This window comes from Anguilla anguilla, chromosome 13 (genome assembly GCF_013347855.1).
Source record: "Anguilla anguilla isolate fAngAng1 chromosome 13, fAngAng1.pri, whole genome shotgun sequence".
Lineage (NCBI taxonomy): Eukaryota > Metazoa > Chordata > Actinopteri > Anguilliformes > Anguillidae > Anguilla > Anguilla anguilla.
This window is the reverse complement of record NC_049213.1, coordinates 17,175,370-17,200,570: the sequence shown is the minus strand read 5'-3', so window position 1 is coordinate 17,200,570 and position 25,201 is coordinate 17,175,370. Positions and strand designations below refer to the sequence as shown.

At 47.9% G+C, this 25,201-nt stretch overlaps 1 protein-coding gene across 4 annotated transcripts in view; it reads left to right on the top strand.

Annotated features, from left to right (window-relative positions):
- Nucleotides 1–25,201, top strand: part of LOC118211187 (forkhead box protein J3-like) — a 63,559-nt gene that overhangs the window by 7,389 nt on the left and 30,969 nt on the right. For all 4 annotated transcript variants that reach the window (XM_035388142.1, XM_035388144.1, XM_035388140.1 and 1 more), the window contains exon 2: nucleotides 21,372–21,800. In XM_035388142.1, coding sequence (XP_035244033.1) covers nucleotides 21,480–21,800 — 321 coding nt within the window. In that variant the 5' untranslated portion in view covers nucleotides 21,372–21,479. The remainder of the gene's footprint in view (nucleotides 1–21,371; nucleotides 21,801–25,201) is intronic.

Here is a 25,201-nt window from a genome sequence, read left to right as displayed (position 1 = left end):
AATTAGATTCAGCTGATTGAATCTAAACCTCACCTATGTTAAACCTTACCATCAGAGTGAAATAGTCATCACAAAGTTTCTACAAGCGCACTACATCCTATATATCAGTCTGGAAAGGGTTATAAAGCCATTTCTAAGGCTCTGGGACTCCACTGACCCGGAGTGAGAGGCATTAGGCTATTTCTTAATGGAGAACACTTGTTGAAGTGTGCTGAATCTTCCCAGTAGTGGCTGGCCTGCAAAAATGTATCCAAAGACACAGTGACAATTAATCCAGAAAGTCACAAAGGATCCAAGAAGAACACCCAAATACTTTTTCATGCCACTGTAAATTTATTTTTAATTTATGGTTCGGTTGTTAACTAATTAAGAACTGCACACCATGCCACTGGTGGTCATTTTGGAGAGCAGCCGTATTATGCACACTCACAAACAAAGCCTTTCACTTTCAATTAATTGCGTATTATTTACGAGGAACTAAGGGATATATATTAAACGTCTGATATGATGATATGTTGACAGAATCCTCTCGTAGCACAGATTTATTTTTATTTGGATACCTGGTAGGTTAGTAAAACTAGCAGTCGAGTACCAGAGTTGAGAAACTGTGACGTGCACTGATCTGTTGTGCAGAGTGGCACTTTTTTCTTTTTTAAGGAAAATTTGAGTGTCAGTAGGCTATGAAGCAGCATATCTGAAGACGAAATGGCTTCCCCATTGAGACTGAAGTGCAGCTTATGTCAGCTAGGATTTCATAAGGATTCATTGGCAACGCATCAATTAGTTCCCTCACATTCTAGGACGATTATTGCTTGTCAAGAATCAAAGCGGTGATATAAGCCCACTATCGCGATGTTCGATTACATCCTCCTGTTGCCCAGCCAATGGTAAAGGTGAATGAGGAGATGGTGTTATATGGGAATGGTTGGTAAAGGTGAATGAGATGGTGGTGTTATATGGGAATGGTTGGTAAAGGTGAATGAGATGGTGGTGTTATATGGGAGTGGATGGTAGAGGTGAATGAGGAGATGGTGTTATAAGGGAATGGTTGGTAAAGGTGAATGAGATGGTGGTGTTATATGGGAGTGGATGGTAAAGGTGAATGAGGAGATGGTATTATATGGGAATGGTTGGTAAAGGTGAATGAGATGGTGGTGTTATATGGGAGTGGATGGTAAAGGTGAATGAGGAGATGGTATTATATGGGAATGGTTGGTAGAGGTGAATGAGGAGATGGTGTTATAAGGGAATGGTTGGTAAAGGTGAATGAGATGGTGGTGTTATATGGGAGTGGATGGTAGAGGTGAATGAGGAGATGGTGTTATATGGGAATGGTTGGTAAAGGTGAATGAGATGGTGGTGTTATATGGGAGTGGATGGTAGAGGTGAATGAGGAGATGGTGTTATAAGGGAATGGTTGGTAAAGGTGAATGAGATGGTGTTATATGGGAATGGTTGGTAAAGGTGAATGAGATGATGGTTCTGTTGGTACATTGTAACCCTGTATGACATATTGCGTCTCCCATTTTTTACCCCAATTTGGAACGCTCAGTCACAATCTCCTATAACTGTACTATTCATTCTAAAATGTCCATCCTCCAGAATGCATTCTGCCAGCTAACGACTTTGATCTATGAGCTGAGCTGCTGTAGCCGGTGCACTGGTGAACTGTGCAGATGTTATAGCTGTACTGCAGGCAGACCGCCAGCTGCCCGTTGACAGGGGGATCAGTTGCCATGTTGACTGATAACTCTCCCTCCCTGCCGATGCAATGGGACACAGTCAGCACTGGCGCAGTCCGAATTCAGTCTGGGCTGTAGGCCATCCCATTGCACTCTGCAAAAGTGTCTCAGCCAGGTTTGCCACTGGAGAGATGTGTTGCTTTCTAGCATGATGGGACTGACCTTTCCTAGGAGGCAAGCGGAGGCCAGGGGAGGTCAGCAAAAATTGCCCTCGGCTCTTTCATCCGTGTCACCATGGCGATAAGCGTGCCTAAAGCTTTTGTATTAAGGATTTGATTTTCCTGCCAGACAGGGAACCCATGTATGAATACAGTAACAAGGCAGCTTTCACTGGCAGGGATGAGGTCCCTGGAAGAAATGAATGTGAAACAATTAGGGAATGAGCCAATTTGCACAAATTACTCCTAGATTTATTTTTTTAATTCCAGAGACTACGTATAATCCAACTCTGAATTTTAGTCGGAGTCTCTAGGTTGAACGACAAGCATGAATCATTTTATTTCGGAACAGTTTGGCATTTGAGGGGAAATAATTAACTCCTGCCGATACCAGCAGTCCTCGAGCGGTGGCATAAGAGAATGAGTTCTTTGCTATTTGGCCAAAAAAAATCCATGTTTGGGATTTTTCCAGGTCCGCTGAGCTGAAGATGCGGGTGTAAAATCCTCAAACGGCCTTGAGAGACTCGCAAGCTGCGAGCAGAGAGGATTTCGCTAAGCTCGCCCGGCTTCAGTAATGATAATCAAGTCCTCATAATGCTATTTAATATCCTTTTTAATTACGCCAGCTTAAAGATACTGCACACTCAGCCAATCCCGGGGAAAAGACTCCAGATACAGTGTCTTAATAACCTGCTAAAGCTAGTGAATTACTGCCCCCAGTGTGTGTGAGTAGATGGGAGGGAGTGCTTAGCAGCCAGCCAGGAGACGCAGGCAGATGGAACCCATTAAGGTCCATTTCAGTGAGTTAACCCCCCCCATCCCCCGTGTCCTTTGGGGGGGGTGGGCGGTGTGCGTGTGCATATGCGCAGTCGGTGCGTTTTAGCGCCGCTAACGAACTTAATTTAGCGATTACGGCGGCGAAGGCCGTCTCCACTTCGCCGCGTCTGGGAAGCTCCTCTTTGTGCCTCGCGCCGTCCCGGGGTTGAACCGCCGCATCACAGCTCACCACGCCATGCAGCCAATCGCAGCGTGGCGCGGCACGCTCGTCCCTCGCGGACGTTTAAAGGGTGACGGCTTGTAAAAATGAAATTACCGTTTTGAACCTCGCTTGACGGAGTGGTTTGAGCGGGAGGGGGTCGTGCCGGTGCGCGGTCGACCGTCAGGTCCGCGCGAATCGACGCCATTTGCGTCGGGATCCTCGGGGCTGGTATTCCGTCCGCTGCCCAGCGTGTGTGAAAAGCCTTCATCTCCCTTTTCCCTTCAGAAACCTGGTAAATCTTATTTTGCATAGTTTAGTGGAGAACCTTCCATTAGTGATTCAGAGAGTCCTGGAGGGGTGCCAGCCGAGCCCCTCCGGATAGCTGGGGAAGCAGTCTGCTGGCAGAGTGCTCTTGATGCTATGAATGATGTCCCCCCCCCGATCAGCCCTCACAGTGCAGTTCCACACATATCAGTGCCTCCGACTCCAGTCTCACGCTCTCAGTGCCTCCTGTTTCTCTTTTAGCTTTGTGATTTTTATTGTGAGCGTTTTGCGGGCTTGTGTCCTTCAGACTGTAGTTCCTCACACACACACACACACACACGCACATTACTGACCCATACTGCAGTCCCTGTCATATCCGTTGAACACAGATTTGAGTTTTAGCATTATGATTTTTGCGATGAATGTCTGTTCTAGATTAAATTTGACAGGTGAATGCTTAGATTGTCTCATCTGAAAACCGTCAGATTCTGTTGTGAGATATCAAGCCGTTTTTAGAGGATCTCCAGATTGCTCTTCAGATTGGGTTTCACAAGCGGCCAGGGACCTCCTCCAGCCAGTAAAAGTTACCATTCGGTTTTGGATGAGCCAACAAAAAAACAGCCATTTTCTGCAAGCAGGCAAGCCAACAGTACAAACTGGACAGGAGCAGGATATGAGGAATTTATTGAGCTGTGGGAACAGCAGGAGGGTTTATTTAATCCAAACGGCTATGGCTGCAGACAGCTGGAGCCCCATAAGTGGACTGAAATAACCAGGTAGGTAGCTGGATAGAGCAGTTGGCAGCTTCGGTAATTTGAGGAATTTCTAATCTTATAGGGAAGGCTGTTCGGTGACTAAAGCTCGTGTTGTGTGTGCTGTGACACACCCCATGATCTGTAATCCAATCTTGACCATGCCAGTGGCTAGTAAACCTGCACGGAGGTACAGAATTTGTAGATAATAGCAGAGTCATCATCAATGTCAAAATCAATCCTTCTGAAAATCATTTTATTTTACTTTTTAATACTAATCCTGTGCCCATAACTTCTGAGGACGGATACAGGTGATAAGACTAATGCAGCGGTCTAGTGTAAATGCAGATGAATCTGTGCAGATTCTGCTCTCGTCTAGCGTGGATGAGCGAGCCGCGGAACGGTTGTGCGGGTCTATTCACTAGGCTCCTGGCCTCGTGCCTGCAGTGGAGGACTATTTCCTGTTCAGCACGTGGAGCCTAGAATCTGACTGGAAAAGCACCTTGTCAGTCAAAGCTGGAATCGAGACTTCCGTTTGCACGAACCTGCGGTTTGAGATTCGCAGAAGAGGGGACATTAATCGTTCCTTTTGAATTCGTGGTATACATGAGCGCAACTTGCAGAAAGTTTCCCCATGTCAGACGGCATTACACGAACTTGATCTATTTATATTACATTTTCAGGTTTGTCACTTTTTTGGGATGAATAATGTCGTTTTAGTTATTTATAAACAGGAGTTTGGATCCCAGTCCTGGCCGTAAGCGCTGCTGTACGCGTCCAGCAGTTGGAGTCATTAAGGTTGAGTAAGCAGGGCCCTCTCTCTCTCTCTCTCTCTCTCGCTGTCTCCCTCTGCCTGCACCTTTCCCAAACCCCTGCACCGCCTGATCCCCAGCCAGCAGCGGCCCTGAGTCACCGCAGACTCCGTGACCTACTTTCACAGCTCCTGTACGAGCGCCACGCAGGAGACGGACATCTGCGGGGGAGCGGGACGGTGTGCGCGGTCGCCGGTGAGGAGCTCCGTTTGAGGACGCAACGCGGTTGAGCGCTGGACTCGGGCTCCTGCAGCTAGGAGCTGCACGCGCCAGCCAGCAGTTTTTCTCTTTCTCCCCGCTAAGCCGTTCGCGGTGTCACAACCACAACTGGTTAAACGGGGGAAAGCCTGGTCAGGGATCAAACTGATGTTTTGTGATGTGTGTCGAGTGCTTACATGCACCAATGGGCCTGTTCAACTATGTCTTGCAAGCCTAGAACCCAAACCTTCCTTTTCCACTTGATGACTCAAGGCAGTTTTTTTACTCCCAGCTGGGGATTTTCATTGAGTGAATGGAGAAATTGTAAACCCTGTCAAAACACCCCCGTGCTTTTACTGTTGATGGCTCTCATCACCAAGTGTCAGGAAGAAAACCTGAAAAGTGAGTGTTAATCCTGGGTTATCCTCTTCTTTTGAATGCATCGTTGTGTGCTCTCTGCTTGGCAACAATTCCATTGTTTACATAATATGCAATATGCATTAAGAAAATGAAGATGAGTTATTTTTTCCTCAAGTGTGGAGTGCTGCATTCTCTGTGTCAGGCCTGGTCTTGAACAGTCCAGGGACCACCGCTTCCATTCCAATCCTTGTAATGTAGCCTATTAAAGGAAAAATTCTTCCCATTTCAACTGAGGTATATGTTGATATTTATTGTGGTATACTATATATACCAAATATATCCTGATTTGTTTTTGTAACCTTTAAGTGACTTTTTTCACATTTGTTGTGTTCAGCAAAAGCAGTCTTTCAGATTTGATGCTGTAATGCGATTCCCAGCAAGCATTTCAATGTCCCAGACCTTGCAAGGAACTCTGGGAGCTTGAGGCTCAGAAATGACTGCATGTACTGTTTTTCATGGAAGTGTAAAAGATGGCAACGTAATATTGTGCTGACCGGTCATGTTGCTTGATTGGCAAAGACAAGTACCTACAGGTGTATATAATTGAATTTGAAATTGAGAATATAATGACTAGCTGCCCGAAAAATTATTGTGAAGTGTTTATACATTTTGTATTAAACAGGAACAGAAATTGTCTGTCATGAGCGCTGTCTTATAAACTAGGGCACTATGTGTACTGTGCAAAATTTGTATGTGGTTGAGACAGTGTCATATAATGTGGAATTTACCTTAATAACCTAAATAATTTCTACCTATACCCACTTGTTCTTTTGACAACCTAGCTTAAAATGAATTCTGTAATTTACTTTATGAAACAAAAAAAATGTAAGACCTTTTTTCTTGACAAAAGGGATGAAGTGCCTTTGCTTGATGGTGCAAGGCACAAATGCTGTTGATAAGCACTTTTTTTTGCACCAAATCACAACTGCCAAGATTTCTATTTCCATTCCATTTTCTTTTTTTAGAGCTCAGGTTGAGTGGATGTAACATAGGCTGACTCAGTCACTGGATTTGGATAAACCCAATTGATCACTATTGCACTGTCCTTCAAAAATCGCCCCCAGAAGTGTGTGTTTGTCACCGTCCCGAGGGAACAGAGAGGTAATCTGTGTAAATTGGGGATAAAATCACTTGGTTTTGCTCCGGTCTCCTTTTTTTATCTGTTCCACATGACGCACCGAACGCGCTCTGTTCATCCGTCACTTGCGCTAGGCAGACCTGGCCTCCCCTTGCAGGCCTTGCTGTAAGCCTGCTAGGGAAATGTACCCTTGGCTGGTTGGAACCACCCGTATTCTGGGAGGGGAATTGCTGATCCGAGAAAACAGCTGACAGTGGGATTAATGAATCACAGGAGGGTAGGCGTCGTTTCAAACTGGAAAATGAACTGGAAAATGTAGGCCTACCCCCTATACAGAGATCGCCATCAAAGATTTTTCCATAGCCGGTTGGTAGAAGGGTTACTATAACAGTTTGAAGTTGGTTCCAGCAGATTTGTTAAGTAGCGTACATTGACCAAATATTTGACTGCTTTTGGTAAAGCTGTGTTGCTGTTGAGCCCGGTCTGTTAGCTAGCTAGCTCGCTCTGTCAGCCCAGCACGGCCCCATTTCCCCACTAAAAAAACCAGAACACGAGTCTCGTCTCTTTACTGCCTGAATAGATTTTGTTGTGACTAGATTACCTGAATGTGCATGCACCCAAGTTGGGAGCATCCAGTCAAAATGCAGTGTGCCGAGCCAAGACATGTTCATTCTATAGGCGTTGAGCTGTTGAGGTCAGTTTGAATTGTACTGTAGAAGCATTTGCCATATTTGCTGTAGTTGAATACATGTTCCTTCTGATGTAACCCATTGCACACAGTTTACAGGGCCCTGTGTTGACTCAGAATGCATTATCCCATTATCATCTTGTCTGTTTTCTAAAGCAATAAACTGGACAAGTTTGTTGGAAATGGCTTTGATCGTAGGTGCAAGGTAACTTTGTCGGTGTTGTGTGCACAAGTGGAAGAAAAGCAAACACTTGTGGTGAATTGCAGCTCCAGTCATGAGTCCCTCAAACAAGCAACGTCATGTTAACCCCCAGACAAAAGAAGATAAGCCAAATGGAAAAGCAGGGTATGTGTAAAGACACTCGAATCAAATGAGAGTGATTGAGTCCTACTCCACGCACTTGCATCTGATGTACCTTTGTTGCACTGGGTGCAGATGAAACCATATTTGAAAATAGGCTGGTTTTTTTGTTTAAAATTTTTTTTTTATCTAATAGGAGAATGGCCAGGACTCGCCCCTTCTTTCATATTTATTGCTGCATTCAGACAGATAGAAAGTAGAGTGGGGACCGGATGCAGAAGGGGCCACAGCTGAGAAAGTGCCATAGTGGGGATCGTATGCGAGGGGAATCGAGAGCTAACTGCCCTGCAGATAGCCCCACACGTCTGGCCTCTTCTGATTTATGACCTTTTGGGGGATTATGAAGACTTTGACTTGCAAGTAATGGCAAGTGTTACTCTATTTCTTCACAAAATCAGTTAGTTGCTGTGTTAGTTTTAGTGATCGCTGAACTCGTCAAACTGATTTTGAAGGAAAAAATTCTGGCTTTATTACTGCTAATTCTTGCTTTTAATTCATTTGTCAAAGTTAAGGACCAGTGTTCATTGAATCCTAGCCATAGTTAAAAGTGACCAGTTTGCTCTGCTGTACTATTCAAAGAAATTGTGAGTTATTCTTAAAAAAATCCATCATTTTAATCTTCAAAACTTGTTCAGTCATGGTGGACATGAGTAAGTTGTTTTTAACAAAACCTAATTTCCTCTAGACTAAGTCAAGAAGATTTTGGTAAAGACTGGATAAACCTTTGGAAGTAATTGAATTAAAGGTATATGTAAAAACTGTACTACTGCACTCCAGATCTTGTTCTGGAGAAAACGGTTTTATTTTCCCAGTGTTTTGTGTATGAATGAAGCTCCTTTTCATAAGCTTGACTGGTGAGCTGTACTTCCGGTCTACTTCTGTATCAAAACCCCCCAGGAAGGTTGTATCCGTCTCCAGTCAGACGAGCTTCCTGTTTCAGAAGGGCTTTGGAAGCCAGTTACATACTCCAACCGCATCGCATGAATCAGAAATATGAAATGCTATTGGACACAAAGCCTGTCACTGATTTTTAACCTTACAGGATTTGAGTGTCTCTTCAACAGGAGATACGGAAGTTAACCAGGAGATGCAGGTGTATTTACCTTGGTTTGAATGCAAGACAGAGGTGTCCGTAGTGTTATTCTTGTTTTTGTGAGTCGTAGTCACTAGTTAGCAGGATATGCTGTTCATCCTTTGTAATGTTGCACTGGGTGCAGGGATGGGCACGGCAGGCAAGTGGTGCTTTGGTTTTCCAGGACTTTCATAGGCACTCAACAGGGTGCCATTACTGCAGATAATATCTGGTGGAAGTACTAGAAAATGTCTGCAAGTCTGACTTATTTGGAAGTTGCTTTTTTCCCTCAGGCCTTTATTAGTGTGTGGAATACAAGCAAGTACCTCATGGAACTCAACTGGCAACCGCAAGCACATATAGAGCTTGTGGTTCAGGCAAAGGCACATCAGTGAATGTAATGGATGCAGTGGGAGTCACGGGGCCAGAAGTTTGCACTACGTAGCTACGGCATGGTGCAGGGAAAAGCCGAGTGGAGGGTGATGTGTGCTCCTCTGACACGTCACCCTGGTGTCCCCTCTGTCTGTGACACCTCCTCAACGTGTCTGGTATTTCAGGTGCATCTGGAATCCAGGCGGAATTGGGTTTCACCTGGTTTCCTGGAGTTCCGTCACATATTTGTGCTGGAGACCTCTACCTCTCAGAAATCTGTTGCCGCCATCTCATTTGACAATGACTTTCCAGATCCCCCCCTCTTGTGTGTGTGTGTGTCTGTGTGTGTGCGTGTGTATTAGTCTCTCCGTTTGGCTAAAATATATTTCTAAACCGCTAAATCTGTGGTGCGTATTAAACAGCAGAAATGAAAGTGGCTCTTGGCATAAAAACTGGTGTGCAGTATGGGGGGGGGGGAGGGGGGCGGATTGGATAGCAGCAGCACTTCATTTGAGAGGTGACATGGAGTGTAGCAGATAATTACTTTGCTTTAAACAGTGTCCACACACACACACACACACACAGCTTAGCTCTTTTGCAGGAGTTGGATTGAGCTGAAGTTTTCAGTCAGAAGACAAAAAGTGCCCATAGAAGATGTCTATTTAGGCTGATTCTAATAATCTGCTTTGGGGGGAGGGGGGGGGTTTAATCAGATTATCCCTGTAACTCCTCTCTAGCCCATCAGCCCCTTAAAGCTGGCCGTCTGAATGTGCTTTTCATTGGTCTGCAGAGATTAACGCTGCTTCATCCTCGCCCAGCCTGGGTCCTGTGTGTGCGGTGGAGTAAACTGACTGAAGTCTAGTCTGGATATGTGCGCTCTGGGGTAGCGTCCTGCTTTAATGGTGTTAGAGCTCTGTTCCCAGCATGCCGAGGGGCCATCAAAGCCTCGCGCTGTGAGGTCTGCTGAGGACAGGCACGTTTCCGGGGAGGGACATTTGATAGGACTCTAGTGGTGTGGGTGGGTAGCTAACCCTGTACCCTCATGGAGGAGAGGGGAAAGGGCAGAGGTGTTTTGCTTCTGAAGGCCTGCTGTTCTTCGGGCTGATCTTGGGACAGGTTCTGCCTTTGATCTGATTGGTGCAGCATCGAGAGGGTGTGTGTTTGGACTGAGTTGGAGGGCTCTATTTCTGCGTTTGGGTTGAGTTGGAAGGCTTTGTGTGTTTGGGTTGAGTTGGAAGGATCTGTTTGTGTTTGGGTTGAGTTGGAAGGCTCTGTGTTTGTGTTCACTTGGGAGGCTCAGTGTGTGTTTGGGCTGAGTTTGAAGGTTCTGTTTGTGTTTGGGTTCTTATGGAAGGCTCTGTTTGTGTTTGGGTTCAGTTGGAAGGCTCTGTGTGTGTTTGGGCTGAGTTGGAAGGCTCTGTGTGTGTTTGGGCTGAGTTGGAAGGCTCTGTGTGTGTTTGGGCTGAGTTGGCACAGTGTTGGGGAAGGTGCTGTGCATATTTGGGGTAAGCGTTTTGGAGTGATTCGTGTGTTGAGAGTAATTTTGTGGTGTGAAGTCTCTGCATGCATTACGGGTGAACAGCCCCCCGCCCCCTTCAGTGCTGCAGCAGGGCAGTCCATTGCTCTGAGAGAACGGTCTCAGTCTCAAGCGTTCACCTTGTGACACAGCTCGGCTACCACAGCAAAAGGTCAGCGCTGCTGTAGGGATCCCAGGCCGGCCTGATCCCAGGTCAGCGCTTCGCGGCAGAGATCCTGTGTTCTGAATGAGTCATACTGCCCGCCACATGACACGCGACTTTCGCCAAGTGACTCATCTGGAGCACAAGAGGCCTCGTTTGTGGAGAGCTGCAAAGGAGCCAGAAAGTCACTCAGACACAAGATTTGTTCTTCCTGATAAGTTTGACTTCAGTTCGCCGCTTCAGTTGCTTTTATGCGTCGAGCGATGTTTCTGATACCTCTGTGGTGCGATGGGAGAGTCCGTTCAGATATTTTTCACAGTCGTAGCTTAGCATGTTCTCGCTTTGTGTATTGTAAAGAAGCATTTCCCTGCTGGATAATGTGTGTGGCCTGGTAAACCCTGTTATTATGCGATTCGGACCTAAGACATTGGACCCTTGGTGTGCCCTTTCAGGAGTTTAGCAGAAGTTGAAGAAGTGGCTTGGCTGCATCCCAGCTTGGAGTAAGCTGTGCCCTTGTTCTCCGAATCCCCGAGCTGGGTGTGTACGAGATGTGATGTTTTACCAGCATCATCAATTTCATGCTCGAGTGGGTGAAGGAGCGCGATTGTGTTGGAGGGAAAAAGGGTTTAATTATTGAGGCAGTCGCCTGCATCTGTACTCAGATATTCACAAAGGGAGCAGAACGCTGACCAGGGTTCCACAATAACGCTTAGCCGCTTGCCCTGAACCAGTGGCTGCACGTTGGCTACTTGGCCAATTGCGCAAGTGATGATCCGGGGCCAACTGAGTTCATTGAAGTCTTTGTTTGGCGCCACTAAGCTAGCACGGAAGCATAGTTGTGTGCAGGAAGGAAAAAGGTTGCATTGGTTACGGAGACTGCTGACTAATCATGAAAGTTAATACAGTAGACTGCCATTGATTGCATTTTATGTTGGTTCGTGTGGCAACTTTTTAATCAAAGATTTAAACTTAACTGTCATATTATTTTTAGGGTCAGTTTTACCTGATTCAGCGTTTGACGTCTCTTAAAAGCCAGTTAAACTTATTTTTACATCTTGATACTGTATGATTTTTCCTAATTTGGTGGGATTAAATGGTGAACATGCAATAAACATAGTGTTATGTTTTCAAAAGTCCTGTACCAACTATGCTCTGTAGCTGTATAAAGCATAATAAAATTTTGAACTTTTTTATTTTATGGGGGTCATTCTGTGGCATGTGACACAAAAAGTCAAAATGGTTCTGTTAAAATAATTTTGTGTTGGATTAAACTCTTGGTGTCAGTTTCACTCCAAACATAATAGGCGTCTTATAATTTTAGCTTAATACAATGCTGTGCAAAAGTATGTACTCCCTTCCTGATTTCCTCTGTTGCATATTTGTCTCACTGAATGGTTTCAGATCTTTCGACAAAGTGTAATATTAGGCAACCTGAGACACACAAAACACATTTTTAAAATTATTATTTCAATTATTTAATGAAAAAATTTATCAAGCACGAATAAGATTGTGTTTTGGTTTTGCACTCGGTGAAGATCCTCCCATCGGTGTGGAAACCCTGCGAGACCCGTCTGTTGTGCTGACAAATTGATTGATTTGCATTTTTTAAAAATCTTTCGTGTGACTCATCAACACCCTCTCTTCAGTGGGGGGGGGGGGGGATCCTGCTGTGAATGATAATGATAAGCTTCTGTTGATTTTATCTATAGCCATCAGTCTGATGCTATCAGATACTTAAGATTCATGAAAGCTGGCCCTATACTGAGTGACTTCAGGCTTTTATATTCCAGATGTGGCAATTCTGTGGCCTCTGAGTCTGTAGCTGAAAGTGGTCTAAGAATGAAACGGACAGTAGTGAGAGCGAAATGGTTCTGAATAGTTAACCTGAGAACCGCGAACTCGCTCACTGGCGCACGCCTGCTGGTAATTAGGTTACTGAAAGCTGGCTGACTACCCACATTTGGTTTTGGTTAACACGCACATCTAGGTGGCAGCAGCAAATGGTTTTTAGTAATTGTTTTAGAGCCCTTGAAGCTAATTATGGAAAGTGACGGCTTGCGGTATCCGGGTAGGCGAGTGTGAAGTTTTAAGCGCTCTCTGTCAGTGCACAGGGTCAGCACCCCCCCTCCCGTTGGAGTGGAAGGACACGGCTGCTATGAGCTTTAGCACTGTGTTTACCTGTCACATCCCCTACAGGTGTAAAGGTGCACTCTTATTGCCACTGTGAGAATGTTCTGGAGTTGTTGGGGGGGGGGGGGGGCCAGTCCAATGTTTAGGTTGGATGTGTCATCCCCTGACTGACAGTATTCTCACGGTGTGGGTCAGGTCTGCCTATTCTTAAAGTCTGAATGTGGAATGTGACAGGAAATGACCTAACCCGCGAGCGCCCTCGCGCCGGGCTCTGCGCCGCCTGCGAGCGCGGTCCTGCGGGTCTGTGTGCGGGTCAGAGCGGTGAAGGCGTCCTCAGCATTGCGCCGCGATGTGCGTCTGGTATGTTCTGCGACGCGCCCATGCGGCCTGCAGGCTGCGGGCTCTGAAGTCGCCGCGCTCAGCGCCCAGGTTCCCAGCGCGGCGCGGCGCGGAGCCGCGCTGCAGCTGCTTACTGCAGACGAGCAAAAGGTCTGTGTCTGATGGGGCCAGGTGGCTAAATTTGACCGGACTATTCCAAGAAGCGCTATATTCAGACGCGATCTCGTGCAAGGAGCCAGCCGACCCAGCGAGGTAGCGACCAATTTAGCCGCCGAGGCGCGCGGGCTGCCTGTGGCGGTGCAGGTCCGAGGAGGCTCCTGACCGCCGTGACATGGACACGCGCTCGTAGAGGTCCCGATGGAATGCCGGAGCCTGTCCCCCGGGGGTCTGTGTCTTCGATCTCCGCCTCGCAGAAACGCCTCGCTGCATACAGAGGTCATTTCCAGGTCAGGGAGCGTTGCTTTTGTCAGATGGCCGTTGATGGATGGATTACCTTGGGAGGTCGTGCAGTTTAAGTGGAGGGAGCCTGACACCAGGCATGATGCATGCTGGGTACCCTCTAGACTGGAAGCAAAATAACAAACCTAAATGGTGTGAATGGCCTGTTTTTGTGACTGTTCCTACGTCCTTGTGTTTAATGTTAGCAAATAATGATTAGCATGACTCCTGGAGTGAATGGAATCCGTACAGCTAAGCAAAATATCCTTCATGGTGAGGTGACAGCATTTGCTTATGTTCTGTATTTGAATTAATAATTAGCCTTGTTTTATGCAAAACCAAAATGGGAGGAATTAGCAGGATTGGTTCAAAAGCTCTTTGTCTAGAAACCACGGCAATCTCAGCGAGGAGAAAACGCCTAAACGCTCGCGCTGATGTAGTTGTTTTTGCACATACTTTTCCAGGGTGGACAGTCGGGGGTTTCGTGTATTTTGATGTGGGCGTATCTGCTCATCGCCGTTGCCTGAAGGTTACTTTACGGCAACGGCTACGTAAACAACAGCATACCTGCCATGCCGCCTCCGCCCCGCTCTCACAGAAAAGGCAGCGTCGGGCGCTCATCCTCGGGGAGCTCTGGGGGAGGGCGGAGCCCCGTGCGCAGGTGCGGGTGGGGGAGGGCGGAGCCCCGCGCGCAGGTGCGGGTGGGGGAGGGCGGAGCCCCGCGCGCAGGTGCAGGTGCGATGACTGCGGCCTTCCCCATGCGGCAGGGGCCTCCGGCTCTCGGCCCTTCTCACGTGGGCGGAGCCGAGCCCATTCGGGCCGAACGGCTCCAATCGGGTGCCGCGTTTTGGGCGGGGCGGTCAGCTGTAATGAAACGGAATACCGATAAGAAACCGGACCTCAAGTTTCACTTTTAGCCCTGGCTGATGAACTTGCTGTTCATCCTGATATTGCTGCATTACTTCTGGTCCAATGAAATTTGAAATTCTTCTTGAAAAGTTTGCGTTATCGACAAACACTGATTGTTTATCAAGTTGGTGCATCACATTGATGTATGGGAAATGAATTGTGACCTACGACAAGATCTTGAGCTGTAACCACTAATAAAAACAGAATGCAGGCTGCATGCTGATGCTCCTTTTCAAGCTCTTATGTGGCATTTCCCTGCAGAAGTGAAGTGTTTGCACCTGAGCTCACTTCAGTGTGAACATTCCCAGTGTAGTGCCCTTTAGAGAAGAAGCCATTTGCTGAAATGCTACCGTTAGCTTGAATTGTGGGAGCCCATAGCCGTGCACAGGCCCAATTAATCCAAATAAAATTGGTCTGTAGATTGCGTCACCCAAAAAAGAAGTAGCCAGCACCTCTGATCTGATGTTCAAGATGTTTTCATCGTGGAAAGCTGTTGTTTCTAGAAAATTCCACTCTGATCACCACCAGTGTTTGGACCTCTTCTGCTGTCCACAGCTGATTCTTGATCGTATCTTACCAAAATAATTTCTTTTTAATCTGAAAGAAGGAAAACTGTCTCCTCTCATAGCCAAAGCTGAAGGTAGTGCTGAGTATACTTAACTTTCACTTACTTTCATTTACTTCCCCCTGGCCTGTCCCACCCTGTGATTCTGACATCATTACAGAAGTGTAGCACCGCCCCCAACTGCGAGAAACTAGATTTAGCCAGCCAGGCGCTGCAGGAAAGACTGTGAGAAACCTCCGGCAGCAGTGCTGACCCCTCCGGTACGGGTCAGCTCGGCACCGCGTGGCACGGCGGTGCCATCAGAGCCGCCGGTGATAGCCCCCGCACTCGCAGGAGGGAGGAGGGGCCTCTTCAACTGCAGAGGTCACCATAATGAATGCCTGCGGAAGCCCATCTGTGCAGGATCATACACGTGTTTACAGGAAGAAACATTTAAGCGTTACACTAACAAATATTCCTTTACGGAATTTTCTGCTAGCCCTGCTGCCTTCTACAGCAGCGGATTGAGCTGGGACACGCTGCCGTTTACCCCCTAATTCTAATGCGGAGTAGAGAGACACATCGGCGGATGTGTTCTGACGCTTGGAGGAGGGTGTGGCTCGGCCTCGTGTCTCCTCCTCCGCTGCTCTGAGGCTCTCCGTTTGCGTCGTGGTGCAGTGTGACCGTGACGTGCGCCGTTAGCCTGTTCACATGGTGTGTGCGCAGCCCCAGTCCTTACCTGATGCCTGTGCACGTTTATATTTACGTCGGGCTTTTAGCTGAGGCAGAAAAGCCTAGATTTGTAGATCAGCAAATAGCGATTAATGAGAAGTGTGATGGTCGGGCCATAGCTGATAGTCCTTTGTCACCGGAAGTAACAAGTGGAGGGCAAGGTATAGAGTGTTTCTTTTTGGGATAGGGGAAAATAAGGATAGGTAGGTGGAAGATGTGAATCTGTGTGGAGAAGGGGGGGAACAAGCAGTGTGTGACAGAAAAAAAGGGTGAATGATCCGATGGAGAGATAAACCTTGTGTCCAGCTGGGATGTCTCCACTGATGCTTTTGCACGTGTAACTCAGTCCTCAGAGACGGTATTTGAAAGCGTGAGGGCGTGTTATTTTAGCGTGGTGGTGAGGGTGTGCATCTGTCCTTTAAAGCACGTGACGCTTCCCACAGTTCCGTTAGGGGACAGCGACAGGCAGCGCAGCGAATGTTGCGAGACTTGTGTGTGTCCAGAGCCATCAAACGCACCGGCCCAGTGATTCAGACAGAGCAGGAAGCTGACCCTGTGAGTCACCGCACTTTAAGGATGAACCGGGCGTTGCCTCCGGGAGTGAGGCGCTGATATCTTTAATATGCTGTTAATTATTTCTGAAAGATTGCATTATCGTGCGGTGTGTTTATTAAACGCAGTCCATGTGCTGAAGCTGCCTACGTGGGAAACTCAAGGCGAACCTGTGAACCGTGTTATTGCTCCGACAGTGTGATTTCATTTAGGGGGATTTTGGGGAGAAAATGGTAAGGCTGAGAGCAGCGTATGAACATGGGCTCAAACAGTGGAATTAATTCTTCTCCTTTATCAACCGGCAGCACCACTGCAGTAACTGCACACTTGAGTGAACTCGGCCTGCTCCTGCAGTAACTCTCTACAGTGGACTGAGCTCACCCACTCCTGCAGCGACATCAAACATTAGAGTAGAGTCCCTCTGCTTCTGCAGTAAACTTTTACTTCTGAGTCCATTCCCTGTGCTTCTGCAGTAAGTCTGTACACTGGAGAATATTTCCTGTGCTTCTGCAGTAACTTTCTGCTTCTACATATTATGAAAAATCATGGCATGTGTTCATATGTCATCGTGTGTGTACTGGAAATGAAACACTATGATTCAGTAGCAATTCACTTTATTAACAGTGTTGTGACGTAACATTTGATAATACAGGAGCAATGCTGACCTGGATAATTAAGAGCACATTTTATCCACCTGCCTCATATCTTGATTCCGACTTGCATGCAATTTAAGTCTGACACACCCTCTGAATATTGACTAAATATATAAATATTTAATATTGATGGGACATGCCCTCTGGATTTCCTCATAGGTAAAACACACCCTCCTGGTGGCCTCTGTCAAACATACACTCGCACGGTACATGTGATTGTTTTATTCTGGCCATAGGAAAGGAAGAATCATCATAATATGAGTACCTGCCAATCATTGTCACTAAGTCAATTGTATTTTGATGTAGCTGATGTAAAATCCAATCTGTTGGGTCAATTGTGCTTGTATTTGTATTTTTTTATTCTAGTGTTTACGAGTGGGAGCGGGTTATGCTTTTCAGGTTATAAAGTAAGCGAGAAAAACAGGCTATGCTTATATTGGAACGAGTCTGCTGGAGTTCTGTTTTAAGCATTTGCTTAAATTAGCTGTGTGAGAACTCTAAGAACAAATTCTGAAGATGGACTATTATTGTTTTATTAGCAGTGGCCTTTGGATTACGTTTCAAGAATTTATTCCTGATGCTCCCAGAAGACAGCAAGGTTACAGCTGTGGTATCATGGAAAACAATAGTCTTTAAACTGTCAAAAGTCTGGTTGTTGGGCTAGCAAGCAAGCGCTAGTTGATTGGTTAGTTAGTTAGCTAGCTAGCTATGTGCAAAACTGTTCCTTACGTGTGCCAGCGAAACCCTGATTGTATTAGGTTGGGACTGGGAATTATTCCATAGCATTCATTACGATAGCGTTTATTGGAAGGATTGTTGTGAAACAGCCTATCAAAATATCACTGGACCCTTGTGAATTTTCTGTTTCAGCTGTAACTCTGTACACTGGAGTGAATTCTCTGTTTCAGTTGTAACTCTGTACACTGGAGTAAATTCTCTGTTTGGGCAGTAACTCTGTATACTCCCATTGCTCAGTCTGATGGGGTGGTGGGACTTGTTGAGAGCAGACTGAGGTCGGCAGGGCTCAGGTGGCAGGGTGTGTGTGGCTGGAAGTGAAGTGCGCTTCAGAGGGAGAGTGTGAGAGAAGCTTGCACACGACACACCCCTTACGCAGCAGCTGGGGACAGGGAGACGGCCGCGGGGCTGTGATTGGTGGAACGCGCTTCTGGAGCTGCTGAGCATCTTTTGTTTCAGGCCGTGCAGAAAGGCCCCCTGGTTTATCAGTGAGGAGCGCTGAAGTGCCATGATGAACAGCCAGCCGCAGAGAGGGATCTCCGCTATCCCCAGATGGCATAATTACTGTGGCAGGAGCGCCTTCCTCTCTTTTTAGTGCTTGTTGGACTGTGTCTGCAGCCGGCCTGATTGCCGCTCCTCTGCTCGGGCCTGGCTGACGCTGCTCTGTGATTGGCCGGCAGCGCGTTTGTCGTGTGGACGGCCACGCATGGTTGGGCGGGCGGGAGGTCAGGACGGCATTGGTGAGGATCTGCTCCAGCTCGTTTCGATCGGCGTTTCTCAGCGACAGGACCCGGAGGGGTTGTTGGCCATGAGTGTGCTTTGTGTGGAGCTGGAGAGACCTTGAGGACAGTGCGAGTCAGTCAGCCAGGGCCACTGTATTCTTGCCTCTTGCGGTTACATGTGACGGGGCTGCCATGCCTAGCAGCTGCTCTGTCAAAGGAACCCCATAGAGACCTCACATATAGACCTCACAGAGTGTCCCTATAGACACCTCACAGAGACCCCATGAAGACCTCTGGAGAGAGACACTATGGAGGCATCACAGTGAACTCATAGAGACCTTACAGAGAGATCCTAGAGAGACCTCACAGAAAGAGAACTCCTAGAGACCTTACAGAAAGATCTTCTAAAGACCTCACAGAGAGAGATCCCATAGAGACCTTACAGAGGGATCCTATGGAGAGCTCACAGAGAGAGATCCCATAGAGACCTTGCAGAGAGATCCTATAGAGACCTCACAGAGAGAGATCCCATAGAGACCTTATAGAGAGATCCTATGGAGAGCTCACAGAGAGAGATCCCATAGAGTCCTTGCAGAGAGATCCTGTAGAGAGCTCACAGAGAGAGATCCCATAGAGACCTTGCAGAGAGATCCTATAGAGACCTCACAGAGAGAGATCCCATAGAGACCTTGCAGAGAGATCCTGTAGAGAGCTCAGAGCCCAAACTCACAGAGAGAGCAGAAGTGCACAGAGGCTTCAGAGTGCGAGTCCACAGGGCGTACAGGCACTGAGAGATCCCAGAGAGGGCTCATGTGTTCAGGAGTGCGTGTGATCGCCACAGGCCCCCGCGGAGGGGAGAGGGAGCAACAGGCAGGTTATTAACGCTCTCCTCAGGGAGCCCTCTGCGGACTCATTAGGGCTCTTAATGGAGGAGGAGGCTGACATTAAAGCCTCTGCCATCACCTGCACCGCCGTCAGGAGGAGGAGGCGAGCCCTTTGGGCGCGCGCCAGGTTCTCATTCGCAGCTCCGGTGGTTTCACAAAGGAAAAGCCGTCGCTATTTTAGTTTGCGCGTTTTGAAACGGCTCCAAAGCCTTGCGCCTCCGGGGCTGGAAAAAGCGAGGAATCTCTCCCTGCCGCTGCCGCCGCCGCCGCCAAGACGTGGGTGCGAGGGATCCCCGCCCCTGCAGCCGGGCTTCTCCGCACGTCCCCACGCCGCTCGCTCTCACTCTCGCCGGAGGGCACGGCCCCCCGGTTTCGGTCGCGGGGTTTGTTGCTAGGCTACGGCGCCGTTGTTATTGTTATGGAATTTGAGCCGCTTCCTACGCAGGTGCGGCGGAGGGAACTCTGGAGGATCTCCCTCGTACCTGAGCCAGGTGTCGTCACCAGCTCGGCTTTCTCTTAACGCACGGCACTGCTCGCTCTGCGCTCTCTCTTCCCTCCCCCCCCTTGCACACCTTTGCGGTGGCTGCCCGGGATTGTCAGTTGGGTAAGAGCCTTGATTTTGGCAGTGGCAGAAGTTTTGGTTGTGTTGTTTTCGGATGAGCGGTAGTGGGTCCTGCCTGCTGGAGAAGGGGCTGTTCTCTCTGTCCGGGTGTTAGCTTTGGCTGCGCTCCGGGGGTCGGGGGCGGTTTGTGTGTGTCTTCGGTTGACTGGAGTTTGGTTTCTTGCAGGAAGGGGAACCACTGGAAGGAAAGCCAGGCATTGTTGAATCACTCTAGCCTTAGTCAAGTTTAACCAAAAATATTATTGGAAATGTGAACAAGGGAGGCCCACTACCAAATGCCTCTAAGTAAAAGCTGTGTGTTTGTGTCCATGTCTGCGCATGTGTGTGTGTGTGTGTGTGTGTGCGCGTGAGAGAGAGAGACAAACTATACACACCCTATTTTTATCTTTTTTTAAACAGAGGATTTACTGGGTCGTCGACCACATTCCTCTCTAAGATGGTACCTGAAGGGTCAGGGGGTGTTGCCATTGACAAGGCTGGTTGTAGTCAGTGCGTGGGACATGTCAAAGTTATTGCCCACAATTCCCTACCGTATGCACACTAACCCGGTTTATGGGCTGTGAAATGCGAGGTATTGTGAAACGGACTTTGTCTCACCCTCCCACACTGTATCTGATATTACATCCTAGTGGAAAAGGCTGGGTGTTCGGCTGGAACTTTATTCAGTGTTGGAGGAGTTCCCTCAGAGCTCACACTCACCGAATCGAACCCAGAGTGACACAGTGAGTGACAGAAACACAAACGTGTCGTTGTCTTACTGGCTTATGTTTTATGGCTTGTTTATTCCTACGTGTATATTGTTGTTAATACTATGAGTGTTTATTTTATTATATTTGGTTGTGGTCCTAAATTGAACTGATTGGAGCGGTTACTCGTTTGTCCATCTAATGCACCATAACTTATGTAATGGAACTTATGTCATTAAAGTAATGGCCTAGCACTGAAGCTGTTGCTATTACTGTTGCAGTTATTATTTAACCAAGTGTCTTTTTATTCTGTATGTCTTTCTGCTTTAGGTATATTTCAGCTGAAGAGAAACCACTTTTGTGTCTGTGTGTGGATTGTGGAGCATGTAGATTGGGTGTGGGGCATTGTTTCGGGGCTGTGTGTGTTTTGATGTGTTGAGGACAAGCTCTGCCCCCTCTTCTCAACAGACCACACCCACCCATTTATAAACCTGCCCCCTTTCCTCTTAAGTCTGAACGGAGGCTTCCAATTTTCAGATCTGTGAAAGTGAAAACACAGTGGAGTTAAGTCTAAGGTGAGGACTTATGAAAGTTTAGTATGCAGTGAGGTCATGTTAGAGTTTATTCCAAGGTAAGGACTTCTTAGAGTTTAGTCCGTAGTGAGGACATGTTCAAGTTTAGTATAGTGGGGACGCTTGACTTTTGCAGGTATAGTTTCTGTTCATTCTGTACAGAAACTGTGTCTTGATCCCATCTGGGTGCAGTGAAGAATCTGCATGGCCACGCTGGTGAAACTGTGAGCAGAGTGAAGTGAGCAGTGATGCTGAGCTGTGTGTCTTTGTTTTCCCAGAGTGCATCTGGAGCTGTGTACAGCAGAAGCACTGTGAGCTGAGGGAGGCTCCGCCCCTCGCCCCGCCCCTTCCGCCGTCTCCCTCTGTGACCCAGCCTCCCAGTTACCATGACATCAGAGCTGGAGAGCAGCTTGACCTCCATGGACTGGCTGCCGCAACTCACCATGCGGGCGGCCATCCAGAAGGCCGACGCCCAGAACGCCCACGGGCCGGGCGTGGCCAAGAAGAGCGCCCTGCTGGACCCCAACACCACGCTGGACCAGGAGGAGGTGCAGCAGCACAAGGACGGCAAGCCGCCCTACAGCTACGCCAGCCTCATCACCTTCGCCATCAACAGCTCCCCGAAGAAGAAGATGACCCTGAGCGAGATCTACCAGTGGATCTGCGACAACTTCCCCTACTACAGGGAGGCGGGCAGCGGCTGGAAGGTAGGGCCTGGAGCTGGGCTCCGTGCGGAGGGGGGCGGGAAGCAGGGTCGCGCTTCGGTACGGCGGTCGGGAGCACGCTGACGTCCGTGCGCTGGGGCCGAGTCTGGCGGCTGGGCTTAGCTCGTACCCGATCTGGAGCGGCGCGTCTGTGAACGCGGTCCAGGCCGTACGGGGAGGCGTTCTCTCTGCTCCCTGTCCGCTCGGCGTAGACTGCAGACCGTGTGCCAGTTCCTGGCGCGCCTGCAGCCCGGTCTGTGTATAAGCCCTGCGGGTTTGCTTCGATCGATTTTTAGAATAATTTGCGTTTGGCTCTGTTTGTTTATGGGCAGTGAGCGGTGAAAGCTCTGCCTGTGCTCTTTCTGCCACAGTGTTTACTTCGCTCGCAAACTAGTCTGATCCCGAGGTTGCATCATCCCGCTCCCCTATTGGCTCGGCATTTAAGCCTTTGCCGACGGCAGGCCAAGACTCTACATGTTAAAATGGGGGAGAGGGCTGCACGCGACGTCCTCCGACAGCCAACCGGCTCGGCTCACGCGACGCCTCATCACCCTCAAATCTTCTAGATCAGTAGAGGGCATAACATCAGCTACAGTTTCAGATTTGGAAATATTTAAATTAATCTTGCTTTTTGAGCTCAGAGGTTTATTCTAAATTTCTTTGGGTAGTCTTGATGTTGGAGAACTGCAACATTGAAATGCATTCCTATCTGTTTATTGTGAAACCTATTAGACGGCTTTTATTATTGTATAGGTGTGCACAGATAGATATAGTTGGTTATGGTGAGCTAATGTGTGTAGGTGTGTGCCTGGGTGTGTACAGGGCCAAGGTGAAGTCTGCAGGTAATGACAGCAGAAGGAATTTTCAACCCAGCGCACGCACTCGTCTGCTCGCCATGGTTACGCCTTTGGGGGGTGGGGGCTGGAGGGGGCGGGGTGGGGGGGTGGGTATGAGGCTGACTAATCTGAACAGAGCCTCTGGCTTAATCATCTCAATAGAACTCCATTAGCCCAGGGTTTTAAGAAATATCAATAAGAGCTGTCAGACTGTGACAGCTGAAAGATTATTCAGCAAGGTTGGGAATCGCAGGAGCAGCATTGGGCTCTCAGTTTCTCAGTGTGTGAGGGCCTGTGAGAGTCTGCACATTCCTCCTCTTAAGTGTTATGGAGGGCCTTGACTGTTTCAGTGTTAAAAAAGGGCAAATTTCAAAATTTCCTGTTCAGAATCGCTGTTTTTTATGTCCACTTGTTGACTGTTTTACATTCTTCTTTCCCCGTGTAATGTCTGTTTTTGTTTTGTTTTTTTTACTGCCAACTTTAGAATGTATTTAAATTAAATGATACTACAATTGCTTTTCCATGAAAAATAGAAAGTTATGGGAGTGACTAAAACGGTGTAATTAACAAACGGATTTGCTGTCTCCTGGGGCTACGTTTTGCTTGACTCAGTCGACCAGAGCTTTGAAGAGAGCGTCTTTTCACTCATTTTTAAATGAGAAGATCCTGTAAACACGGCGGTTACATTTCGTATGAGACCTGGGGCCTTCATTTTAAAAATCCAGTCAACTACCAGTGCCTAGAAATACAGTGGAGGAATGAGTAAATGCACTGAAAACCATTAAGTGGATACATTTTCTCAGATTTCCGCCCACTCGCTGACCAGTGCACTAATGCGCTGACTCAATCTGTCGCTCATTCCCCATATTCACCCACTCACTCATCTATTTAGTAACTCTCACTCATTCACCTTACTCATCCATTTACTCAGAGGTCCACTCACTGAATCACTCTCATCCATTTGCTCACTCATTCACTCACACACTCATTATTCTTCTCCCTCACCCAGTGTGTGTTGTGTGCGTGCATGCACTTCATTTTCAGTGTAGGGTAGGTTGGCTTCATTTTAAGTGTTGGGTATGTTAGCTTCAATTTAAGTGTAGGGTATGTTAGCTTCATTTTAAGTGTGTGGTATGTTCGCTACATTTTATGTGTAGGGTATGTTAGCTTCATTTTAAGTGTGTGGTATGTTAGCTTCATTTTAAGTGTGGGGTATGTTAGCTTCAATTTAAGTGTAGGGTATGTTAGCTTCATTTTAAGTGTGGGGTATGTTAGCTTCATTTTAAGTGTAGAGCAGGTTAGCTGGAGAGCACTCGGGTCCTCTCGTGCTTGTTGGGAGCTGTCATTTAATGTTGTCTATCAGGAGTCTTGGCCACTGGTCTGTTCCTAAGTTTATGAGCTGAATTCTGCCAGGTTCCCACTTGAGCTGCTACTAACGAGTTGAAATTTATCAGGGCCTCGTTAATCTTTGTGTTTATGCCTTGACCCCTTCTACAGCCACCCCCGCCCCCACCCCCTGCTCACGGATATTCCCCGTCTCCGTGTCTGTGCTGTGCGCATAGCCCCTCTGTGCTAATTTAAAATGTATGGCCATTAGAGGATTACCAGGCACCCCGTCTGTACTAAAGCCCTTGTCGTGTCCTCCTAAACTCTGAGCGAGTTAAATCTCTTTATAAAATAAATGTATAATCCTGGTGCAGATCCGGCAGTAATCTGATAAAACCAGGGCAACGGCACCTCCCCAGACAGCCGCAGATAGCTCGTTGTTCCGTACTTTTACATCCCCCTCAACCTGCCCCCCTCCCCCAGATTTGGCCCTCAGTCAGTGTTTGTGCCACCTCCCTCCACTCTGCCCATCCTTCACATGGCTGACTGTGGCGTAAACTCCGAGCAGCCAGCCCTGGCCCCGCCGTGCTGGGGATGGTTGCTTTTGGCCGGTGGCTGCGGCTCTCTCATTGGCCAGCCACTGGGACTTTCTTGGTGGTGAGTCATTTGGACTGCATCTACTTCTCTTTTCTTGGGAACTGTGACTCTCCCTTGCCAATCGTCCCTCTGTTGCTCTCTCTGTTTTTCACTGACTGTGTGCTGTGACACACACACACACACTCACTCTGTTTCTTGCTCTCTCTGTCAGTTACTGTGATTGTCTCTCTCAGTCTCTCTCTCCTTCTTTCTCTTTCTGGGTGTGGTGACTGCCACTCTGACTGGTCTCCCTGAGTCTCACCAGCTTGCCTCTGTGTGCAGGAGAGTAAACCAGAGCAGAGGAGGAATGTGCAACAGCCTAACTGAGAAACCTGCTCAGAGAGAAGGAGAGAGTGAGACAGGGAGAGGGAGAGGGAGGGGGGGGGGGAGAGAGAGAGAGGGCGAGCGGGCGGGCGTGCGGCCTGTCAGCTAGTCTGTGGCCCCACACCCGCTGCCGTTTGATGTCGTTACAGAATGCAAATGCCCATCACCTTTCCCCAGATCAAAAGGGTCTGAGTTAAAATTTGGGCACGGCAGCATAAGAACAGGAGCCTGAGGCGGTTTGTATGTTTTTTAAATAAGTGATTTTAGAGCGCTGATGCGTCC